Source organism: Podarcis pityusensis, assembly GCF_964106645.2.
Source record: "Podarcis pityusensis genome assembly, chromosome: 4".
Lineage (NCBI taxonomy): Eukaryota > Metazoa > Chordata > Lepidosauria > Squamata > Lacertidae > Podarcis > Podarcis pityusensis.
The window spans coordinates 55575758-55600614 of record NC_138027.1 but is presented as its reverse complement, the minus strand read 5'-3'; the positions used below and the strand labels follow the sequence as shown (position 1 = coordinate 55600614).

The window sequence follows — 24857 nt, the reverse complement described above, 5'->3', positions numbered from 1 at the left end:
AGTAAGGGGAAATGTCTGTGCGTGTTATGGAGGGAATGCCTACGGGTGGCACGCCTACGGATTTTCCTCCTCTAAAAATTACGTGCGTGTTATGGTCGGGTGCGTGTTATAGAGCGAAAAATACGGTACTTAGCAATAGTGATTAAGCCAGGCTTCCTCAACCTCATCCCTCCAGATGTTTTTGAGACTACAATTCCCATCATCCCTGATCACTGGTCCTGCTAGCTAAACACCAGACACATGATTCTTTCCACTCCCAACCTTTTGTGCATTCAGCTGAATATCTAAATTGAATCTGCTGAGAATGTGACTTCAGACCTTTTGCACTAAACATGCAAAGGTCAAGAGCAAAGATGGTGGCAGGATGCATAGGGATGGTTGGTTGGTGTTGGTGTGTGTGTGTGTGTGTGTGTGTGTGTGTGTGTGTGTAGCTCTGTGCTGCCTAGAGAGTTTGTGTTCTCATGCATTTGGCTGAGTACAGCTATGAAAGCTGGTCAGTCTGAAGCATAAAGCAATGGGAAGCTTGTTAAAGGATATCATCCTCTTTTGGGGTACTCACAAAATCCCAAGACTTTGTCCAATCTGTCTGAAATTTGGTAGATCTAATATTGCATGAAGTGTAGTTACACTACCAGCACACTGCGTGCCACTTGGATGGAAAACCTGAAAGCTATAGGCTTCAGAACAGGCTTAGTCTCTGTTGCGATTAGTGTAAAAATGAAATGAATGAGAGAAAATGAACGAGATGGTAACAAATGAGAAACAAAATGAATGAAGCTGCCAGAAATAGACAAAAAAAAGGCATGTGTTCATCCCTAGGTGTCACAGTCTGAAACAGCAACTGTACCATAAAACCCTCTAGCTCAGACCACTTCCTCGGATGTTGCTATAGCTATGCCATAAAATCAGCTGTAGAAGAAGATGCCCTCTAGGCAAATTCTAAAAGCAAATTACACATATTAGATTTATAACAGTTTCATAATAAGAATATTGAAAATTATACTTTAATACTTTTTTAAGAAGATTCCCTAGCTCTTCTCACAGGACTATAGCACATAGAGTTCCCTGGAGGCAGCATGTTGACTTTCCCCAACCTGGTGCTCTCCACATGCTTGGGACTAGAAATCCCATCATCCCTGACCATCTGCCATGGTAGCTGGTGCTCATGGGAGTCATAGGTTGGAGAAGGCTGGATAGGATATTAAACCACTTTAAGTCTTTTATATTGATAGGCCCTAAGCCTTTTTGTTCCCTAGTTTGCTAAAGAAAAAGAGGGGTCTGGAAAAGCTTATGCTAGCCTCAGTATTTTGGTCTCACCTCTGGCTCTTCTTCCTGAGTCCCATTGTTCTATGCTGCTTCCTGTGTTTTTGTTTTAGCTCAAATGAATTTTTATGCATCCAAAGTATTTTAGAGTGAAATGAATTAGAGAAATATAAATTGGCAATTGTAAGACCCTCAGGCCCTTACTATTCTATTTCCAATGGGTAGCCTTATGTAAATGCTAAAGTATGCTAATCTATTCCCAAGACAAGAAGCGCACAGTATTCTAAAAATAGTGCACCATACATCTGTGTTGGAAACTTAGCTGCAAAAAAGCATATGGCACCAAGCAAAGCCTGCAGGAATAAACAGAGATTCTGTCCAAACTTCTGAATGATTTTCTCTTTCTGTGACAGTAAATCAGGAAGAGAACAGGAACTATTTGTCTTTTTGGTAACAATAGCATAGTTGTTGCTTATATGAAACCAACTAAGGAATCTGCTTTATCTTTAATTACTGGGCAGCTTTTTGTATTATTAAGTTTAGACCAGAGGGGGGAAACTTTGTATCATGTGTTTAGCTCAACACAGTTTCTAACTGAACTCTGTTTATGGCACAGACCAGCCTCCAAGTCTCTCCTTTGCATGTAGCTTATGGAACTAACTGTGCTATTATTAGGAATATGCTGTATGGAAAAACCTCTAGCTTATTTCTTTTATACATGGATGCAGTTTGGGCAGCCAGCTCTTGAGACACAAGCATATTGGATCCACATTGATACATTAGTGAACTGCTAGGATTAATCTATTTTAAAACTGTTTTCAATATGGATAAACTCTATAGCCGGAAGAAACTTATCTATATTCAGATCATGCTTGTAGTGTATATTATCACCTGACCAAACAAGCCCATGATGAGCCATATATTGTGGCCTCCGCTCATTTTTGCAGTCTTTAGCAAAACCAGGAAGTGTCATGAGCACCGGTGAACTGTTTGCTATGAAGGTGATGTTTGGCATGTCAGTTCAGGAGTCAAACAGGCCAGGTTTTGATGCTGCGGTATTTGTGGGAGCGAGCCCGAGAAGAAAATGAGCTTAGATGCCCCCCTGACCAGGTAGGAATGGAGGTGTTATTGCAACAGCTTGGAGCGGTACTAATGATCTTTCCTGTCGTATCTCCTGCTTTTACCATGCAGAAAGCTAGCATGGAAGGTTTCCACAAAACAGCACCCGATCAGGACCTCCCTGCACCATATAGTTCTTTAGTTCTGACCAGGAAATGCTGATAAGCCCTGCTTATCAACAATGGTAGAAGTTGCCTGAAAGTTGCCTGCTTTCCACCCAGTGCATATTATTTTTGTACTGAAATAAGCTTCAAGTTGTCCTCATAGTTCATGGATCAATAGTTCTTTAAATTGATGTTAATCTCTTGAAAAACTGATGCTGTGAACAAGGTAGGCTATGTTTTACAGTGGGTGACTAGATAGGGGAATAATACTTATTTCTGCATTGGATATAAGCTTTCTGTATACAGGAGAGTAACTAAGAAACTCTCTTTTTCTTTTCCCCCCCCCTCCTTCCCTGAACAGGTGACCTCATGCATTTGCCGCCGTATCTTAGAATGGACTTTTTGTTAAACCGAGGTGTTCCAGGCACTAGCAGAGACCTGGGTTTAGGACAGACCTGCCTGGAACCTCAGAAAAGCCGGACCTTGAAGCGCCCAACAGTCTTGGAGCCAATACCTATGGAGACTTCATCCACAAGAGAAGTACAGTCATGGCAACCTGGTGCCGTAGCAACATTACCTCAGCGAGAAGGAGCTGAGCTAGGACAGGCAGCTAAAATGAGCAGCTCCCAAGAATCCCTTCTGGACTCCCGGAGCCACTTGAAAGGAAACAATCCCTACGCAAAATCTTACACCCTGGTATAACAAAGAGAGAGCATGGCTGGACAGTGGCTGTAAATACTTAACGGTTATTTAAAAAGAAATCCAATCAAAGCTACCTTTTTTATTGAATTCCAATATTTATAATTAAAGAAGAAGATTGCCAAAATATTTGGGACACAAATGCAACCTGCAGACAGTGCAAAGACTCTCCTGCTTTTTTTCTGTCTGAGTGTGAGCTTCATCTGACTGGACCTCCTGAATTTTTTGAGAAAAGGTTGTCCAGTTTTTCTGATATTCACAAGCTTTTGTGTTTTTACTGATTTTCTACAAAGTGCATGGGGACTAAATAAAATATTTTAAACTGGGAGTTCCATCACACACAAGTAACGAAAACAATTTTTTAAAAAACCACCCTGTTTGTGAATTTAGAAGGAATATTTATTTGAGAAAGACAAAAACAAAACCCTTTTGTCATGTTTTGCACAATTTTTTTTAAAACTAGAAAATGGGTCCTTGATCAGTTATTTTTCCTTTTCTTTTATTGTTAATTAGGATGAGTGCTGTCAGTCAGTGAAGTGGGGAAGGGAGGGGGAAGCAATTTGGTTTTGGCAGTTATTTTCTTTTTATATTAATTTAATGAGACACTCTTTGCATTTTGTCTATGCGAAATAAAAGGGTCTTCTGCCTTTATCTGTGTGTTTGCATTGCCTTGCCTTGTTTCCACTTAGGCTGTATTTATTTAGCACTGGATCTTGTAGACTTTGTAGAATTATAACGCACACTGACTTGACTGGAAGAAGCTTTTTTTAACCATTGGAGAGGCAAAAAAAATATCTCTCAGGGACTTTCTGTGAGGGGGGAAAAGCTGTTTAAAGTCAAATTTTAAATGGATGCAATTATGAGAACTGATGAATATTCATAGTATGATGTCTTTGAAATGGATGCTATTGATGTCAACATTTGCTTCTCAAGTTTGTAGACATTTTCCCTTTCCCCTGAAACAACAGAGATGGTCACAGAACTAGATCACTGGGTGCTGATATACTATGAAGTACTGTTGCCTGTGGGGTTTTTGGTTGTTGTTTTTTTTGCTCAAATCCCAATGGATTGTTATATTATGGGACGCAGGAAGGCACTTTTCCCTAGGCTAGTGTGCCAGCCCTAGAGAAAACAAGGGGGAAATGTATGTTTCATTTTCTGTTCCACATTGTGACATAGTTTACATGGTTTTTGTTATCTTGCTTAGTGCACAAGCACTACAATGCAGGTTACAATGCAAACCTTGTGCCACAGCAGCTAAAGTTGATTTGTAGGACCACACATTGCACACTCTAGCATTAGCAAATTTTACTCCACACTCCTAGCACTTTGCTTAACATGCTTGGATATTTGTCCAAGTGATCTTCTAAGGACAACCCTAACTAAAATTAATAAAGGATCCTAGTTTTGACAATCTGACATGTGTTTGAATTCATCTTCTGGCTTTCACATCTTTCGGACTGTATTGACGTTTTCAATAGGTATCAAAGTTACTAGGCAGCCCTCCAAGCCAACTGTGATTCTAGAATCTATCTAGCAGCCGGGGCTGGCCCAAGACATTTTCCTGCCTGAGGCAAAAGGCAAAATAGTACACCATTCATTTCATATAGAGAATCTGATCAGACTGCAGTTGAATCATTTCAATCTGCCACTACGCTTAATAGCAGCAGGGGGAACTGGGCAGGGCAGGGCCGTGCATGGCACAAACAGCTCTCTCCTCCAACATGTTCCCACCAATCTCTTCCCTTCAGCATCTTCCACCTGAGTTAACTGATCTCACTCTGCCTGAAGATAGGGCCAGCCCTGCCAGCAGCCACAATGAAGGTGTACCCGTTTTTCTAAGAGCTCATAAACTCAGGCACAGCAAACCCTGAATGTTGATTGGCCTCTGTATTGAATTTTGGGTTGTTTCCTAGCTCCTTGATCATATATTAAGCAGCCATGTGGTTTCATCAGATATGATTTCTCCCTCACCATTATTTTCCTCCCATATTTTTGTATCCTGAAAACCCTGATCAGTTGCGATCACATGAGAATGCAGAAATTGCATTTCTGATCTGTTAAGCCTGCTTTTAAATGTGTGAGAAACTTTTTGATAAATGGATCCAATCCACCCATTTCCTTGTCCTTGACACTGTGGCATCCAGTATTTGCCAGATTTTTTTTTAAAAAAAAGGAAGCCCACAACACCCTGTTTTACTTTTCAAGGTCAGATTTACATATCCAGCATATCCAGCTGTCTTGAGATTATGTGTGTATTCCTCATTCCACAGGAAGAAGCTAGCTCTAACATAATGACTTTATTTAATAGCCTAAAATTTTCACTTGTTGAATTGTAAAGCACAAAAATGCCCCCTTGTCCTGGTTCACATGCAACACTAAACTATGGTTTACTATTACATGCATAAACCTCACATTATGTGTACTCTCTCCTCCACTGTAGTTATAGGGAGAACATAATAACTACCATTTTCAAATAACTGAAGTTACCTGGTAAGCATCAAATATGGCTTGGGAATAGCAGCCAACTTCAAACCATAGTTTCCATCCTGGCTTGTTTTCCTAAACTGTAGTTAGCACTAATCACAGTTCAGATGAAACTAGCAACTTGGTTAGTGGAAATCAATTCATGGCTATATCAAGGGGTAGAATGTGGGACTTGCCCAGGTTTGTTTCTGTAGCAGTAAGAGATATTTTATCATTATGGCTAAAAACAATCATCATGTATAATTCAGTGAGGAAAGGAGAACTCTTAGAAATCAATTTAATTGAGGGGGGAATTCTAGTGAAGTGGGAGGGAGCAGAACAAAGAAACTTAACTTTTACATCTTTGAACCTGCAAGCACATTTTTATATGCTGTGCTCTTTTTTCCATATTAAACATGTAACATCTGGCAGAGCGCATATAAAAGACCATAAAGGTTGTGATCTTTATTCTTTTACATTTTCTTTATTCTGTCCTTTAAAAGAAAAGGAGAACGAAAACTTTAGAAAATTAATAAAGCATATTACAAAATGCAATATTAAATTCCCTTAATCATTAACAAAGCAATAATTTGAAGGTACATTTTGTCCATATCTGATATTCCAAAAATTAAAAAATAAAGTCAATTTCTCTTGAAAGCTGTTTCTTTTAATTTTTATATTACTTTACTATATCTAGTTATACAAGTTGATTTTGTTCACAACAATGTAATCTGTATTTCTTAATCAAATTTTTGATTTCCATTTAACTCCATTTAACTGGTCAGTGAGAGGGAGATTATCTGTTGCTGATCTTGTTAGGCATCAAATGCAGTCAGAGGGTCCAGTGGTAAATCATACCCAGAGTTGGTTTTAATAATCTTTATTATTCATTTCCTAAGCTCCATAAGTATATGAAACTCCAGCAGATATGAAAATCCTTTGCATGTCCAAAAATTATCATTATACATCAAATGCATTTTCTAAAGCCCTGAAGCATATAGATTATTAGTGTGGTCTTCTTTCCAACCTGTGGAAATTATGTACTAATTCATGTGCACATGTTCCCAGGTTTTTTCTAGGATTCTATAGCCCAAATCCCTTTGCCATTTCAGCCTGGTAAATTTTCATATCCATAAAATGGGTTTCATAACAGTATGTTTCTTTTAAATGTCTCTTGGTACCTGTTGTTGACACAGGAATCTTCTGAAAGGCTGATCACACCTTTTTTATTTAATTGCCTAACATCCTAGAAGGAAAAATGCATTATTGGAAAATTTGAAATATGGGAGGTCTCAGATTACCAATTTTGAGGATTCAAGAGTGAGGAACCTGTGGCCACTGGCCACTGGCTATACTGGGTAGGCATGATGGCAGCTGGAGTTCAGCAACATCGGGAGAGCCATGAGTTCCCAATCCCTGATTTCCATCACAATAAATAAAAGAACCTATTTTCTATTAAACATGCAAAATTAAAAGTTCCATTATCTTTACAAATGAAACTGTTTCCAAAGATAATTCTTTTTCTGATGGAGTCATTTGCAAAAATGCATTCTAATGGGAGAGCCTTCAAAGTAAAAACCCTCCCCTATCGAAATAAGTAGTTAATTGGGTTTTAAGTGCGGGGGTGGCTTTTAAATCCAAGTAGTGAAGTCAAAGAATCTTCTACATTTCTGTATTATAAGCACCACCACCAAAACATAAGCAGAATCTTCAAGCCAATTTGATATAACCACTGACAGAGCACTGTTTCAATACAAACTATATTTGGAACATTCATGCTCCCTTCATGCATCATAATTGTAAAATTTTCTTGGATGTTTTAGATGACTTTCCACTGTATATACAATCATCATCATGGGATCTCATTTTCTTAAGAATTGTTCCAGGAATATATCTTGAGAACATAAGAAACAAAAATATATCTTTGATTACTAGTCATCCTTCCGGCAGCCACTCAGCCCAGTGGAGATATTTGTCCCCTTCAGTTTCTCTGCATTTCCTGAGTTCTTCAATCACGGCAAAATAATTTAGTCAGGAAAGCTCATCCAAATGTGCAGAATACTTAATCCAAATGTCTCTGAATACATAAATCTGACCTGGTATAAGTAGTTCCGTATGTTGGTTAGGTATTTTAGGATTGTTATGGGGAAATTGGAGTTTGGCTTTTACAGCTCCCCCCCCCCCCCCAATCAAGAGAAAAAATATCCCTTGTGTCTCTGGTCAGAGATAACGCAATGGGACAACAAAGAAAGCAAGGCAAGCTGTTGACCTTTATTGATGTGTTTGCAAGCCACATCTCCCCAGCCCCATACAAGGAGGTGAAGAGCCCAGAGAAAAGTCAGCTTACAGTCTTTAAACACTCAGAAGTGCCTGCCCACCTTCACAGAGAGACCACCATGAAACATCATAACCTTGCAATAGATGCATCACAAGAGGTGGTGGTCCACTACAGAAATTGAGAGTATGGCTTGTCACCTGTGAATCAGGATGCCTCCAATATCTGCTAACTGCCTTTTCCTGGCCAGTCTGAGCCATTCTTTTGAAATGGTAAATAACATTGGCACCATATTGACAAGGACTTGTCTCCAGTCGCACAGAATATACGCTTTTCACAGGTCTGTTTGGCAATTTTAATGGTTACTTGTCAAACCAGTTCATGAAGGGGAGATTCAGCAAGCATTTCCTCCTGTGTAGCTCAGGGCTGGCTAGGGGTTAAATATGGCTGCTGTATTGTTCTCTGTACTATTTCAGCTCAGGTTTTAACAGGATCCAGTATGGATGGGCTATAAAGTCTTCATCAATCTGCTGTTCTCCAGATGTTTTGGACGAAAACTAATATGAGTGTGCTGACTGGGACTGATGGAACAAAACAGCTGGAGGGCATCAGGAGGGTGAAGACTGGACTAGATGAGCAGTCCACTATGCTCCTTTCTGTTTGTATCTTACCAGCTACTGTTTATTCTAACGAGAAATGCCTCTCCAGCAAGAATATTGTCCCCTGATGCCAAGAATTGTACCTGGGTGCCCATATGCATGATCTTCCACTGAGCTACAGTCACAGTGTTTTCTCCCATAATATATTTTCACATAAGCCATTCAAATTTTGATCCACTCCACAGATACCCGGGATCCTCACTATAGGTTTGTGGCTCTTATATGTGCCCCACAAAGGTGGGGAATTGGATCTGACCAACTTGCCATGAACAATTGTTGACAGGTGAGTGGAGCTGCTCACCTGTCAGTCGCCTGATGACGTATGCCAAAGGCATATGCCTGGTGTCAAACCTCAAAATAAGAGTTGGGAGTGCCCTGTAAGTGCATCATCAATTCTTCCTTTCCAGCCCAGGCTTTCAGGAAGAATCTCTGCAGCCATGACTTGGATCTAAGTCAGGGCTGCAAAAATTCCTGTCCAGAGCGGGGCTTGCATTCAGTGCTGAATTGAAATTCAGTGCTGGTGGCAAGCTCTGCTTTCAGCAGAGATCACCTCTGCTTGGGAGAGCCAATCAGGAGCTCCTGTGTGGAAATGGTTTCAGAGGAGCTTGCACTTGGTGACAAATTTGAAAGGTGCCACATACAAGAACCTGAAGGTTTCTGTTAGGATATTTCCGTTCCACCTTAAAAGGGAGCAGGATGTTTGTGTCACAGCCTGCGTATTTCCTGTTCACAGGATGTTTCTGTTGTGTCTATGCTTTCGTTTCTCTCTCTGTGTGTCACAGACACTGAAGCAGGCAGTCATGTTTTTCTTTGTTCTGACCAACGCTGAATAAACTTGCAAATAATACTCTCCTGCGTGCAACTTTCGCTGTGCATTATTTGCTGATAGAGCGTGCATGAGCTCTGGAATGTGGCAAGCTATTTCTGGAAGCTCGTGTCGCTAATTGAATGATACTGCGTGTCTACGGGAGATCGATGGATGTCCGGAGACAACTTGTGGGGCCATGATGGATTTTGTCTCCCTGGCAGTATCCCAACAACAGGTTATGGGCCCAGATTCATGGCACGTACAGGAGAGTAAAACTGCGAAAGAGACTGTGAAGGTATGTGTGGGAAAAGCGAAAGCAAATGAGGCTTTTCTGATGCCGCAGAAGTCACTTTGAACTCCGGCCGGCTAATTGGTCTGGGAGCCGAGCCAAGCAGGCTTCGTGATTTATGGGTGCCAAGATAAGGAGTCTCTGAAGTGAAAAAGGCTCACGGCTCAAGTGAAGAGCTGGAATGGAGTTTTTACAAGCTTCTGAAGCTGCTGAGTGCCCAAAGTTAAATCAGCACAATTATGAGACCTGGGCAAAATGGTGTGAAAGTTTACTACGACAGTTTGGAGTGTGGCATACTGTGTGTGAAGCCCCTCCAGTTCCTCTGACAGATAGATGGAGGGCCCAAGATTCAAAGGCCATAGACACAATAGTCTTGTCCGTCTCTCTGGAGGAAATTAAAACGCTAGCTGGCAACACCACTGCACGTAAGATGTGGGATGCTTTGAAGATAGCCCATCTGCCAGTCATCCCAACCTAGAGTTTGACTGCATTGGAGGTCCTGGCTGTCTCCCAGAATGCGAGTGAATGCAGGGATGCCGAGGGCACCGGTTGCAAGCTGCAGGGGGAGCTGACTGTGATGTCATCCCAGGCAACATTCCAGCCTCAAGGGGGAGCCAAGGAGTCGGCAGCTGAGAGCTCTGTTTCTCGTGAGAACCAAGGTCATCGCCTTTGCAGAGGCCAGAAGGCCAGAGGTAAACAGAGACCAATGCCTGCAGATGGCCCAAAGCAGAAGGGGGGTGAAGAGCCCACGCCAGTGGAAAACAAGGCTTTGTTTGCTGGCACAGCTTCATCAAAGGCTAAAGGCAAGTTTGATGACCAGGAGCAGGGGGGCAAGCAGCAAAAGCCCACACTGGTGGAAAACAAGGTTTTGCTTGCTGCAAAAGCTGCTCCAAAGGCCAAGGCCAGATTTATTGTAGATTCTGGATGCACCCGCCATTTGGCAAAAGACCGGCATCTCTTTATCTCCTTCAAACCTCAAGACGGAGAGATCCACCTGGCTGATGGAAAGACGTTGCGAATCGCAGGAGAAGGGACTGTGAGACTGGCAAGCATCAAAGATGTACTTTATGTTCCAGGTGCTGCAGACAATTTGCTCAGTGTCCCACAGCTGACTGGGCGTGGTTTTGAGATTTCCTTCAAGAGGAGCGTCTGTGTCATCAGGAAAGGCAAAGAGGACATTTTGCATGCAAAGTTTATAGATGGTTTGTTCTGTATAACTTATGATGACAATGGTGCTGTTGTTGTGTCTAATGTTGATTCTTGTTGTGTTGCACAAACTAACAAAATTCTTCATGCAGGATGCATTCATGAAGCACACAGAAGATTTTGTCACATGTCTTGGCAGGTGCTGGCCAAGATGCCAGGATTGGTTCAGGGTTTGAACATCAAACCCTGTAAGTTTCACATGAAATGTGTATCTTGTGCAGAGAACAAGGTGAAGGTTGCTCCAAAAGGCAAGGAGTCTAGCAGGCAGGCTTCCAAACCCTTCCAGCTAGTCCACGCAGACCTGGTTGGTCCACTTCCGCCCTCTTTGGGTGGAGCAAGGTACTTCATGGTTCTGATTGATTCTTTTTCCAGGTATATTCATGTGTTTATGCTCGAGCAGAAATCGCAAGCGTTTCCGAAGTTCAAGGCATTCTGTGCTTGGTTGGAGAATGTTCACAGTAAACGTATCGGCTGTCTCTTTACTGATCGGGGCGGGGAGTTCACTTCTCAGCAGTTTGAAGCTTTCCTGACTGAGAAGGGAATCCAGCATGACTTGTCAACGCCTAGATTGCCATGGATGAATGGACTTGCGGAGTGAGCAAAGCAAACGTTGCTTCAAGGCCTAAAAACCTTGTTGCATGATGCCAATCTCCCTGATAAGTATTGGGGGGAGGCTCTGTCGACTTTTGTTTACACTTATAATCGCAGACTGTCATCACCTATTGGTTGTACCCCCTATGAGAAGATGTTTGGTAAGAAACCTTCCGTCAAGCACATGAGAATCTTTGGTTCTGACATGTGGGTACACACCCCACAGAGCAACAAGCTTGGGAAGCGTGGGGCACATGGTTTGTTCATGGGGTACCAAAAGGGAGCATACAGGGTATGGATGACTGACTCTAAGTCCATTAAGTTCACAAAGAGTGTTGAGTACAATCCTAAGTGGGGGGGAAATGTGGGAATTTTCCAGAGTTACCCAGAGGAGGATGAAGGTGATGTGAAGAAAGCAGAAGAGGAAGCTGAGGATGATGATGATTATCAGAGTTCAGATTCCAGTTCAGTGGGCGGCGCTGCTGCTGATGTCAGCGACAGTGATGACACAGCAGACTACAAGAGCGCGAAGGCCTCAGTCAGACCATCTGATGCGTCTGACAATGAACTGGAAGAACCACTGTTCACCATTGGTCATTTTTCTCCTAAGAAGGAGGAGATGAGTCCAGAAGACTTGCGTCTAGTACGCAGATCTGAAAGGGCAACGAAGGGCAAACCTCCAAAGAGATTTGCTGACGAGTTTGCTAAGACAGCAACTGCTGTTCTTAGTAGCTCAGAGAAGGTATGGGAACCTTCAAGCTTCAAAGAGGTTCAGGAGTTAACCTCTAAAGATGCTGAGCCTCGGGCTTAATGCCATGAAGGCTGAAGTTGATTCCTTGAACAGGAACCAAACTTGGGAGTTGGTACCGGTAGTCCCAGGAATAAGACTGGTTGGCAGCAAACGGGTCTTCAAGGCCAAGACAGACCAGAATGGCAAGGTTGTCAGACACAAAGCCAGATTGGTTGCCAGAGGTTTTTCACAGGTACCAGGACAGGATTACCACGAGACCTACTCACCCACCGTCAAGTATGAGAGCATTCAGCTGATGCTCAAGATTGCTGCAGAGGAGAAACTGCATGTTTCCCATCATGACATTAATACAGCTTTTTTGTACGGGGTTTTGGGGGAGGAGCTGTATATGCTTCCACCTGACGGGATGCAGATACAGAAGGGAATGGTCTGTAAACTGCGGAAATCCTTATATGGTCTCAAGCAGAGTGCCAGGTGTTGGAACACAAAGCTCACTGAGATATTGCTTTCTCTAGGTTTTCACCAGGGCAAAGCTGATCCATGTGTGTTTGTCAAGGAGGAGGGGCAAAACAAACTGTATTGTTTATGTTTTGTTGATGATCTTCTGATGTTTTGGAAGAATCAGGCTTTGTACCAAAGCACCCTAGCTCAACTGAAGGAGCACTTTGACATGAAGGATCTTGGTGAGGTATCCATCTTTCTCTGCAGGTGGAGAGGGACCAAGCAGGTAATTTTCTGGTACACCAAACACAGAAAATTGCTGATGTATTAACCAGGTTGAATTTGGTTGATGCAAACCCAGCAGACACACCAATGGTGACAGGTTACCAGGTAGATAGTACTGCTGAAGCGTTTTCTGACTCTACGCTGTACAGATGCATTCTAGGCAAGTTGAATTTCATTGCTAGATGCTCAAGACCTGACATAGCTGTAAGCACTAACCTGCTTAGCAGACATGCTAATAATCCTACTGTTCAGGATTGGAAAGCTCTGAAGCGCATAGCCCACTATTTGAAAGGGACTATGCACTACAGGCTGAGGTTCACCAGTCAGAAGACTGGAGGTCTTGAAATCTTTGCAGATGCAAGTTTTGGAAGTGACACCACGGATGGTACAAGCACTTCTGGAGTATGCTACATGTACAACCACTGTCTGTTTGACTGGCTGTGCAAGAAGCAGACGACAGTAAGCCTAAGTTCCTGTGAAGCAGAACTCAATGCTCTGTCATTTTCACTCATGGATTGTGAATGGTTGATACAACTGTTTAAGGACATCAGAGTTTCTGTGAAATGTCCTATACAAGTGTATCAAGACAATAGATCCTGTTTGGCTTTGCTGAACTCAGAGTTGCAAGCAAAGAACCAAGTACTTGCAGATTAAGCTACATCGTGCAAGAGAGTGTATTGAGAAAGGACTCATTCAGGTGTCCTACATGGCAGGAAATGAAATTCCTGCTGATCTGTTGTCTAAGGTTGTTAACAGAGAACAACTTAAGGTTTATGTACAGAGGTTGCAATTGGGTTGAACCACAGGTACCACAGGTTACACGGAAAGGGGGAGGATGTTAGGATATTTCCGTTCCACCTTAGCAGGATGTTTGTGTCACAGCCTGCGTATTTCCTGTTCACAGGATGTTTCTGTTGTGTCTATGCTTTCATTTCTCTCTCTCTGTGTCACAGACACTGAAGCAGGCAGTCATGTTTTTCTTTGTTCTGACCAACGCTGAATAAACTTGCAAATAATACTCTCCTGCGTGCAACTTTCGCTGTGCATTATCTGCTGATAGAGCGTGCATGAACTCTGGAATGTGGCAAGCTATTTCTGGAAGCTCGTGTCGCTAATTGAATGATACTGCGTGTCTACGGGAGATCGATGGATGTCCGGAGACGACTTCTGGGGCCATGATGGATTTTGTCTCCCTGGCAGTATCCCAACAGTTTCCAATTGCTTCATTAGAGATTTGGCTTATCTGCCCCACACCTGACATCAGATGTGAGTTGGCTTTGGCTTAGGAGAAACCAGCCTCATCGGCTAAATCAGGACCTTTGGCAAGCGCCATATGATTTAAGGACCGGTGGTTTTCTATTACCCTCTTATAGTATTAATACAGCATTGATTTGCATTCTTTAAATGTCTATTTATACATATTATACTTAAGTAAATAAATGGCCCAGTTCTAAATCTGATTGCTTCTGGGAGAGTTGCATAATCAGTGGCAGTTCACTAATGAGCGGATGTGTTTGGGATCATGGCAAAAATCCCACTGCATTGCTGATGCTGATTTACCACCAAAAACAAATTTAATTGGATTTATTTGTTTGCTTGCTTTTTGTACAGGTCTCCTTACCATTGATTTTTGTGTGGGATTTGTGTGTTTTATTCAAGATGCTTGGTTTCTTTTAAGAGGCTAGCAGAAAGTGAATTTTGATGTAGACTTACATGACTGTATTGAAACAATGATGCCAAATTATTTAATTGACCCTCAACTATTCATGAGTGCAATTTAACCATGTTCTAGCCTTGGCTAGATTAGGACAATCTGAATCTCAGTTGTTCCCTTAGGAAATGAGTTTTGATCATTCATCCTTGTTATTTTGCCAGCTGCTGTGCTCCTGCCAAGCTCCAAAGACAAACATCAATTTGTTTGTCAAAGTTCTTGATCACCTGGTGAGTTCAGCTGCAGGAAAGGATTGCAGGATTTGTGATAACATCTTTTTGGAGAAAGTTTTAGATGTAGATTTTGCTTCTCACTTTACCTAAGTGAGGGCTGCCTTTGGGTCTTGCAGACTTTGCAGCCCAGCTGACATGGCGTGAGACTTAGGCTGCACAGACAACATACATTTAAAGCATATTACTTTCCACAAAGAATTCTAGGAACTGTAGTTTGTGGAAGGTGCTGGAAATTGTAGTTTTGTGGTGGGTAAATTACAGTTCCCAGGATTCCATGGGTGGAAGCAGTGTGCTTCTCCTGTCGGCAGGTGAGATCCCTGGTCCCCCCTCCCCTGGTGGGTCACTTTTGACAGGTGACCAGGCCTGTTTACCTCTCAGTCAGCTGAAATCACCTGACACTGGGTCCATGCCATGCTGCAAAGGAAGATCCAAGTTGACCCCCGCAGACTTGTTGTCGCTGCCCATCAACTCATCAGTGGCAAGAGCAAGCCCACTTAGGGTAGGGCAGGGCAGGACTGTGCTATGGTGTTCTTCATTAGAAACTTAAAAATGCAGCCCATCCAAATGGGCTTGCTGTCACCAACCATCAGCTAATTGGTTGTGCCAGCAAGCCCCACCCCCCTTGCTAAGGAACAATCAAGAGCACATGTTAGGGCTCCTAACTGTTTGTTGGTACCTACGTCTCTACCTGCCCCACATCCGATATCACTTATAGCATCAAATGTGGGGCAGGTGGGGTAGGTTAGGAAAAGCCTCCTCACAAGCCAATTTGGGTCCTGTGCCAGGCCTAGTTAGGGTGGGTTGGTGGTTCCCCACCCCTGATTTATTCCTGCCCTCTCTCCACTTTCATCAACACAAAACCAATTCAAATCAAGCCCAAGTCCCCTTCAAGTCCTGTTGAAAATGGGTCAGTGCTTCCTCACCCAGCTACATTTGTGAGGGACAGCCTATTAAGTTCAACTTCAGGCACTGCAAATGTGGGCTCCCAAGACCAAATGAGGCATGATTTTTCTCGTGCAGTTTTGCATGGCATAATTTAAAAAGAGGGGGAAAGCTGGCATAGGTTATCTCTACACTATATTGGTACCAAGGCATGGAGGCGGAGAACTTTATCCCTTTACCTTTGCCATGATTTCAGCTGGAATCCCACACATGAGCCACACATCTTCTATTAGCAATAGAAGATGAACTCCCACTGACACCAACCTAGTAGAGCTCAAGGCCTCCCACCCTGGCTATTGCTTTGGGTACAACAACTAGGTAGTGCCAAGCTAAATGATTTTAAAAATCAGATTTACTTTGATCCTCCCTGTGTCCAAAAGAAGTTCCTTCATGGCACCCTTGAGGCCTTCATGGAAAATGAGAGTTTAATGAGGCTGAGAGGTAGAAGACACTTGCTAAGCATTGTAATAAACACAGAGAAGCTGCTGCACTTTGTTTCTGCTGCTGCAGAACAACCTGATGCTAATAAAACAAAGAAGCCAGCTGTACATTCATCCCCCGTCTAAAGAATAGTTAAACAGCAGGTGTTTTTATGGACTATTCCAAAGTGGCTGGAGTGGTCTGTTCATTAAGCACTCATTTGCTGGTAAACAACTCAAAGTAAATCACTCCTGAAGGCAAAATCTTTCTGGTATTGATAGGAAGAGCAATGCAGAAAGCCTGGAAGCCAAGGCAATGCTTGCGGAAGTCTGATGCTATCCCATGAAACGTGACAAGACTCTTGCTGCTTAGAAACCATTTAACATCCTGCTGTATTGTTCTCAAGGCTCTTTTAAGGGGGGGAGCAAAGTGGCCTTTGAAGTAGTAAAGGTTTCATGCTTTCCTTGTCCCCACAGAATTGATCCCCAAATTCATGTAGCATTTAGTCTGAGAGAAAGAAATGAAGCATATTTAAATGGCTTTTAAATTAAATGCTTTTCATGGCCATATTAGAAATAAAGAATTTCAAAAGATACTTATTATTTGCATGTAAAGCCCACCTTTCCTCCAAGGGGCTCAAAGCATCATAAATGGTTCTCTCCACCACCACACACAAACGTTTTATCTTCACCACGGCCGTGTGAGGTAGGTTGGACTGAGAAGTAGTGACTGGGCCCAGCATCAAATCAGTGAACCTCACGGCTGAGGGGGAAGTTCAACCTGAGTCCCACTGGCTCCAGTATAACACCAATGTCACAGCTCAGAGGCCCCAGCTTGAAGAAAATATTAGGTGGAGACCAGGCAAGAATGGTGATATGAGAGGGAGGGAGGAAGGGTGGCAGAAAAGAAACTTTAAAGTAAATGGCCAAGCTCTGGACAATGTCCCTCCTCCCTCTCCCTACTCCCCTGGCTTTTATTGCGAGTTTGGGAGGGATCTGAGAGGAGCCTGCAATTAGGACTGTCAATGGGAGCTTCTCTTGCTGTGTGTTTTAGTTCCAATCACAAGTACCGCAAGAAACAACATGGGGGGGGAAGGGGTGTTGCCCAATCCCAGCTCTCTTGCCATCCAACAACCCTTTTACAAGTTCGCTTACAGGGCTTGTTGAGAACCGAAGTCCAAAAGTAGAAAAGAAAGAAAGGCAGCAATGCCTATCAACCTGGGGGGGGGGCAGTCCCCTCAAATATTTTATTGGGATGGTCAAACTCCTCTAGGAGTTGGCGCCCATGCCACAGCAACTCTTTTAGATGTTTGCCAGTGAATTGACAGGCAGTATGCAATAATGGTCCATATTCAGGTCAGATTTCAACTTCCATTTCTGGATTTTGGCATTTCCTTTTAGCTCACTCAGTATCTATGGGTATTACTTTCAGTGCCATAAAGCTAGCAACTGAGAAGCACCCTCTCTCAACTGTGACCCTCAAGTCTACTATATCACCAATATACTATTTGTTTCAATGGGGCAAATGCGGCAAGGCCTTTTATCCAAGCCTGGACAATTTGTAATCCACCAAGATGAGAAAATTCTGCCAACCTTGTATGCCAGACGTTTGACAAAACCAATGAGCCTGCCTTGGGCTGCATACACAGAACAAGGGATTATCAGTTATATGGCAAATCAAAATCCAAGTAGGCTGTGTTTTAAAATATGTAGCCCATTCTGTGAAGCTTTCTTTCCTTTGAATCCAACCATTCAAGGACAAATCATATGAAAGAGCTAGACAGCTTTCAGATAACCCTCCCTAAAATATCTATAATATGAAAGGAGATTTTAAAAAGATGCACACATTTCAAAGTTTTCATGCAAACTTTGCAGTAATTTGCATTTTTATTTTTATTTTTAGTTTATGCCAGGTGTTATGGAACACAACTCCCACCTGGACCCATGCTGACTGAGGCTGATGAGAGTCATAGTCCAACACATCCAGAGGGCACCAGGTTGGGGAATGCTGGGTGAAGTTTATAAATCAGAGGCAAAGCACAATCCAATTAGCTGTTCACTTCATGTCCCTTGCTTTATCTTTGCTACGGTGCCTTGGAGACCTTCATGGAATTCATGTGCCTGCTCAAAATTGCTGCTGAAAGCTGAATTCAACCCCAATCAACCTTCTCTGTGTTTGTCTTGTGGCTGACACACACTGCTTCTCTCCTCCTTGATAAATAGAACAAATCACCCGCATAGGGAGTAGGGAGGAGAGACCCAAAGATTCCCTACTATATATCACAAGATAGTTTCTTCAAGGGGAGTACAAAGCATGGCTGGTGTAGAAGGAGAAAGTGTAGCCTGGGGAGGGTCGTGGGGACCAGGTGGAGACCTGGAGAATTATAGTCAACCCCTGGACTGAAGCTCCCTATCCCTAGTTTTACTCATTGTGCCTGGCTCACCAACATTAATTTGAAGGCCTGACCAGCACCACCTTTTCCTTTGAGAGGCATTTGATGAAATCTCTTGTGCTTTTGCCTTCCTTACTGACAGATGGAATTACGAGTCTGTTTGCCTCAAGCAGCGGGACCTCTGAATATGAGCCTAGAGAGGCGTCGGTTAGCCCTGAAAAGCAAAGCCCCTGGGTGTGTGGTTTTTTCCCTGCTTTATAAGGGCAGAGGAAAGTGAACCAGGTTTTCCTGCCATGAATTTTCGAAAAGAGGCTGTTCGGCATCAGATGGGCCTGACATTTCACGTACCCAAGCTCCAAAGGACCTTGTCACATTTTATTGACTGCTGTAAGGTTCAGTTTAAGGACAAAAAGTATGCTAGCTTTAATAGCCAATATTAAACCTTTTTGAAGTGCTGAAAGTAACGTTGTTGCCATGGCAGCAAACCTCTGGGATGTCCTGCGTGTTCTGGATGTACGTTTGGATTGGATGAAAAGTAAGAGCCGTTTGTGCAGGTGTGGGGAATATTTGGCCAGCCAGATGTTGCTGAACTACAACTCCCATCAGCCCCAGCAAGCATGGCCAATGTCCAAGGAAAAGGAGACTTGTAGTTCAGCAACATCTGGAGGTCAAAGGTTCCCCACACCTGCTTTTTAGTGTATCAGAAATGACAATTAAGAAACCAATGACATTGCCTTGTTTTCCCCCTTCACACATTATATAAATGAAGGGGCTTCACATGATTGATAGAAAGCAGGGCTGCAATGCTGGGCCTGACCCCTTGAAATCTACACACAGAGTAGGCATCTGTAAGGGGGCTGAAGGGTGGGTGGATGATCTCTGAGGCTGGTTACTCTCTAGGTATAGGATTGCAGGCTGACAAGTTGTCTTGTATGTTAAGAGGAAAAAACAGTTCTGAATTGCAAAACTACTTCTGCAGGGCAAATTAAAGTAAATGGAATTGTTTTAATTAATTTAATTTTAATCAGAGAAGAGGATAATGAATTGTTTTGTTTAATCATGCTGAGGTTTTTTTGACAGGGGCCTTTTTTAATTAATCTAGTAATTGCAAATTGATTTGCTTCAAATAATGTGTTTGTTGTGTGTCCCCCCCCCCCCTTTTTTTTTTTTTGCCTACATTTCTTCTCAAAAACCAGGGAGTCTCTAGTAAAAGTTGCTGCTGCATCAATCTGCTCCCAAACTCTACTGGGAAGTATCCAACATCACACTATTATCTTGGAAGCTCAAGGCCTGATGCAGGAGGGATGTCATCCATTTCTTAGTCAGAGCTGCCAAACTATCCAATGGTTTCAAGGTTCATTATAGCTAGTAATGGACAATCCCTGCCCTCCCCGCTTGAATTGTTACTGAATCACCAATTCCACATGCCACTGGCAAACACTTGGGACTGGTTTTGAACTGATTTGTGTTTGCACACATGCCTTCTTGCTTTACTGCTTGGGAATTGTAGCCCAAAGCCAGGAAAGGCAGCATTTTGCTTAGGCAACTATGTGGCACCCCCTTTCTTCTGCGTATGTTGCAAAGGCTTCATTCATGAACCTTCACCAGCTCACTGTGCTTTGTGATCTTCCATGATAGGTGTTGCTCAATACAGTATGCCAGGTTTTACAATTGCATTGTTTGCTTAAACTAAATAATGATTTAGAAAGTTAATTATTAGTCACCTTCCATTTAAAGAATCTCCAAGAAATATGCCCAAAAAAGGAGCATAATGTAAAATCATAATAAAATACACAAAAAGAAAACCCATACAATGCAATAGGCAGCAAATGCATCATAATCTTATCAAAATCCTAGGAGGAAAGAGAAGTTTTGTACCTGGCAATAGGGTTGCAACCTTTGTTCTGGCAAAATGCAGGGTGGCGATTTTTTTCTGTCTGGTGCTAAAGTGACTTCAAAGCAATCCTTTACAATCTATTGCAGCTTAACAAGATGGCCGTTCTGGAATTTGGCACGCATACACACGCATACACATGAATTTGTAGATTTGTCTGTTCTTGGCTACTGTGAGCCAATACATGACCTTTCCCACACCCTTTCAAATACATGCATTTGGAGAGGATCTCTAACTTGAGAGAGAGAGAGAGAGAGAGAGAGAGAGAGAGAGAGAGAGAGAAGACCAGACCTGAAATACAGGACAAAACTATATCAATATAGGACACAGAATTTTACACTGAAATACGGGACAATCCTGTATTATACAGGACAGGCGGCAACCCTACCTGGCAGTGAAAGGATGTTAATGATGGCACTAGGTAGACCTATTTTGGATGGCTTGTGTAGCTCAATCAGTAGAGCATGAGGCTCTTAATCTCAGGGTCATGGGTTTAAGCCCCATATTGAGCAAAAGATTCCTTCATTGCAGGAGGTTGGACTAGATGACCACAGGGTCCCTTCCAACTCTACAGTTCTGATTCTATGGTTGTTCTGTGGGATAACTATATAGTATAACCAACATGCTTAAGTGTAATTAATGCATGAAAGGTTAATGCCATAGAGTATTCTGTCCTGCCGGGCTTAGCTAGGTCACTTCCCCTCACCTGGGGAGGAGGCTAATCAAGCCTATTGTTGTGCATCAGTCTACCCGAGAAGCTCAGCTTGTGAAGAGGCTAAGCTGGTTGCTGCAGCTTAGCTGCATGACTCTTAGAAGCCATTCTTGTGTTCCTACACCAACAATTTAGGAACTTTCATCACTGTAACTAAGCCATTTTATTGCCTGTGCAACATTTTCTGAATGCTGTATGGCAAAGCGTATGAATCTGACATTTGGAAAGTTTTTGACTAAACCATTAACTTATCAAACGTGTTGTCTTTTTCTATGCTGAGGTAAGAGGAGACTATCTTGGATCTCACGAGGGCATATTTTAAAGGTCTATCAGCCTATATTTCCATACTTTGCTGCATGTTTCGTGATTTTAAATCTCTGCTAGGATTCTCTCACCAAAGGGTACTTGCCCCAAACCATTCATATGCCTATCTTTTCCTTGCTACCAGCGTGTTCTAGAGAAATGCTTCTCCCCAACCTTTCCTTTCCAGCAGCTAGATTTGACTGAGTTACATTATGCCTAACCCAGTTTGGGCCTGTATGCAAGAAGCCAGTCAAGCTCAAGTCCATTTCAGCAATAAACAGACTGCACCAATCAGTACCATCCCAACAACAGACCATGCAGACACAAAATTGGCACATAAAATCCTAAGGGTGTCGATATAAGAGAGCTTCCAGACTGAAACTATTTGGGGACGGGATTAAATCCCACCCTGACCAATTCAGACTGCATAGTTCAAGGCAATTTGGAGCTCTTGTGAAACAAATCCACTCCTCCCAAAAGATGTGCCTTTTTGTGATAGAAAAATGCATTGACACATGTAGGATAATTTTAATGCAGCATCTCCCCACAAACAAATCAGGCTAAATGCTCATTAAACGGACTGTCTGGAAATGGCCAAAATTGTGGGTAGAAGGGCATTTTCAAGGTTAGAGCAGCTTATCTTGAAATCCCTTGCAAGCTGTGAGCTGGGTAAATACATATTGCAACCTATCAGACTTGGATAGCATCAATATTTGCAAATGTTGGAGGTGCCAACTGAAATGTCTCACTAGGCCAGGAGTGGAGACCTTCAGGCTGAGGGTCAAAAGCAGCCTCCCAGTCCTCTCTCTGACCCTCTCGATTCTCCTCAGACCGTGGCTCCTCCCTAGTCCACACCCCTTTCTGTCCCAACTCCATGCTTTCCTCAGTGCTTTTGCCTGACTGAAATTTGCCCTTCCACTGTGGTAATGCCCCTTGTTTGTCTGGTTGGAGAATGAAGAGGATTGTGCAAGTTACATGGCTGAAGTGCAGCACATTGTACCAAAGTAAGGGTCACATGTGCTGCCCAGCCTACTTTTTGCTTCTGGCCCCACCTACTACTGGAATGTGCCCCAGGAGGAAATGTGATCCTCAGCATGGGGAGGGGATCTTACCCTTGGCACAGTTCACTAGCAGTGAAGACCCCTCCTAAACTCTTCCACTGCCACAATCAGCCACTCAAGCATTGTGGGAACTGATAGAACTGTTTTGTTAACACCAAAATGTGTTCTGGTCAATATATATAATTCAACCCACTACAGGGAGGATTCAATCCTGCATGGTGCTGCTTTGCAAGTCACTTTCCTTACAAAGCAGCACCCACACCCCACAAGATAGATGCTTCTACTCAGCGGCTGCTGAGCAGAGGCCTTGGACGGAGGAAGGACAGCAAGCCAGGGCATTGGGCCTACCTTCTCTTGGGAAGATGCAGTTTCTGGATAGTATACAGCCCCAGGGTCAAATGCTAGTGGGTAGTCTGGCAGTCCAACAGGTCAGGAAACATGCTCCAGGTTCAATACAGGAAGCCAAAGCCCAACAGGCAGGCAGGTTCCCACCTCTGCAGCCAATCCATGGTCAGGGAACTTGAAGTTCAGTCCCAAAATACACAGTCCTGTGGAGCTCCTAGGACCCCCCAAGCTGGGAAGTTAAACAAACACAGCACCTCAGCTTTGCTTCTCTTTCATCCCTTGAGCCTTGATTGCCGCATCTGGGCTTGATGAGGCATGTGATCCTCACCTGTTCTGAGTCTACTCCAGCCGAGGAGTCACACCCCTCCTCCCAGAGCTAATGAGCCCCACCTGGGCAGCTAGGTAGCTGGGCTGTGGGCCCTTGCCTGCCTCAGCCTCCTAGAACACACCTTCTATTAAGTAGTGGGTGGACATAGCAGACGACACAGAGATTTCTCCAAGTAGTTCTTTATAAGTAAGCTGGAATTGAACTGAACAGCAAACAGCTCAGCTGGCCTGCTTTTATACATTGTAACAACAACAGCCCAGGGTTTCCTGCCTAAATTACGGTAACTTAAGTGGACCTGATCGAAAACTATATACACAATACCCCCTGGTGGCCAGGGTGAGAACTTCAATACATAACACCTCCTGCTGCTCCTTATGCCTCAGAGCCGCTGTGTTCGCGGGGAAAGGGGCCCCTCTGGCTCTGGTGATGGGTCCTGTTCCTCTGGTTCCTATGAACTTGACCCCCATCCCTTTGCCGTCTTCTCTCTCCCCATGAGTACTTCTCCATCCCCAGCTTGCCCAGGTGTGTCTCAGTCACAGCTACACCTCTTGCCAGGATCCTCTTCCTTCTCCCCATTGCCCTTCCTGTTCATGACAAATGGAAAGCAAAACAAACAAACAAAAATATACACACTACCACTGAAATGATAAGTTAAGTTCTGCACCCACTGGAAGCATACAGAAATTCTAAAGCACCCTATGACAGAAACAGAAGAAAAGAAGCCTCTTTTTCAGGTGAAGAAAACATTTAAGAAATTGGCGGACTGATTTTGGCACAGCAGCTTGGGGTACATGGGCAGAAGCTGACTCACACATCTTTGAAGTCCCAACTTGGATTGTGGTGGGAGTAGTTCATGTTGTGTGCAGTGTCCAGACTCTCTCTATATATATAAACCTTACTGCCATACACATATGACTGAGTAGAATATATTTGCAATCTCATGCTTATTCACATTGTTCCTTATGGAGAGCTCCTGCACAGGTTTCTCCCTATTATCATTTAGGGATCTTCCTCTGTCTGTTTCACTTCAGACAGATCACTCTGACACACACTGTCCTCAGCAGTACCCAAAAAAGCCCCACTCAGCAGCCATTCTCCCTCACACAGAGAGAGAAGCAGAAAGCAGTTTAAAATGACAATTACTTGAATAACAGTCACAACAGAATGGAATGCCTCGCTCATGTGACTCACAGTCACCCAATCACATGAGAGAGCTACTGCCAAGAAACCCCATGCTAAAAATACACAGCAATTCAACATAAGCAAGCATTCCCATTTCAGGAAATTAAACCATTATCCTTAACTGTTTATTCCTGGATCTTTCAGTAGTCTCTTAGGAAGAGACCACTGCATAGAAAATGCAACAAAGCGTGTTGGAGAGATTGCTTTTCTTCTCCCGATTATTAATTATATTCTTGCTGCTAGAAGCTTATTCCTTGACAATTCCTTCTTGACAGTCCTCTCCCCATCTTTAGGCAGGACAACTTGTTCCAAAGACAGCAGTGCATGGAGAGAAATAAAAGCATACAGTTTGCTGGTTAATTTAAAGGAATATGAAAG

At 43.1% G+C, this 24857-nt stretch overlaps 1 protein-coding gene and 1 long non-coding RNA gene across 2 annotated transcripts in view; one reads left to right on the top strand and one right to left on the bottom strand.

The window, feature by feature from the left end:
- The window catches only part of DSCAM (DS cell adhesion molecule), a 321009-nt gene extending 315664 nt beyond the window's left edge, over positions 1–5345 (top strand). Inside the window, exon 33 of the mRNA XM_081004411.1 lies at positions 2848–5345. Coding sequence (XP_080860537.1) covers positions 2848–3188 — 341 coding nt within the window. The 3' untranslated portion in view covers positions 3189–5345. The remainder of the gene's footprint in view (positions 1–2847) is intronic.
- The window catches only part of LOC308476711, a 57941-nt gene extending 33479 nt beyond the window's left edge, over positions 1–24462 (bottom strand). The window contains exon 1 of the long non-coding RNA XR_013986063.1: positions 22973–24462. This is a non-coding gene — a long non-coding RNA (uncharacterized lncRNA). The remainder of the gene's footprint in view (positions 1–22972) is intronic.
- Between the last annotated feature and the right edge of the window lie 395 nt (positions 24463–24857).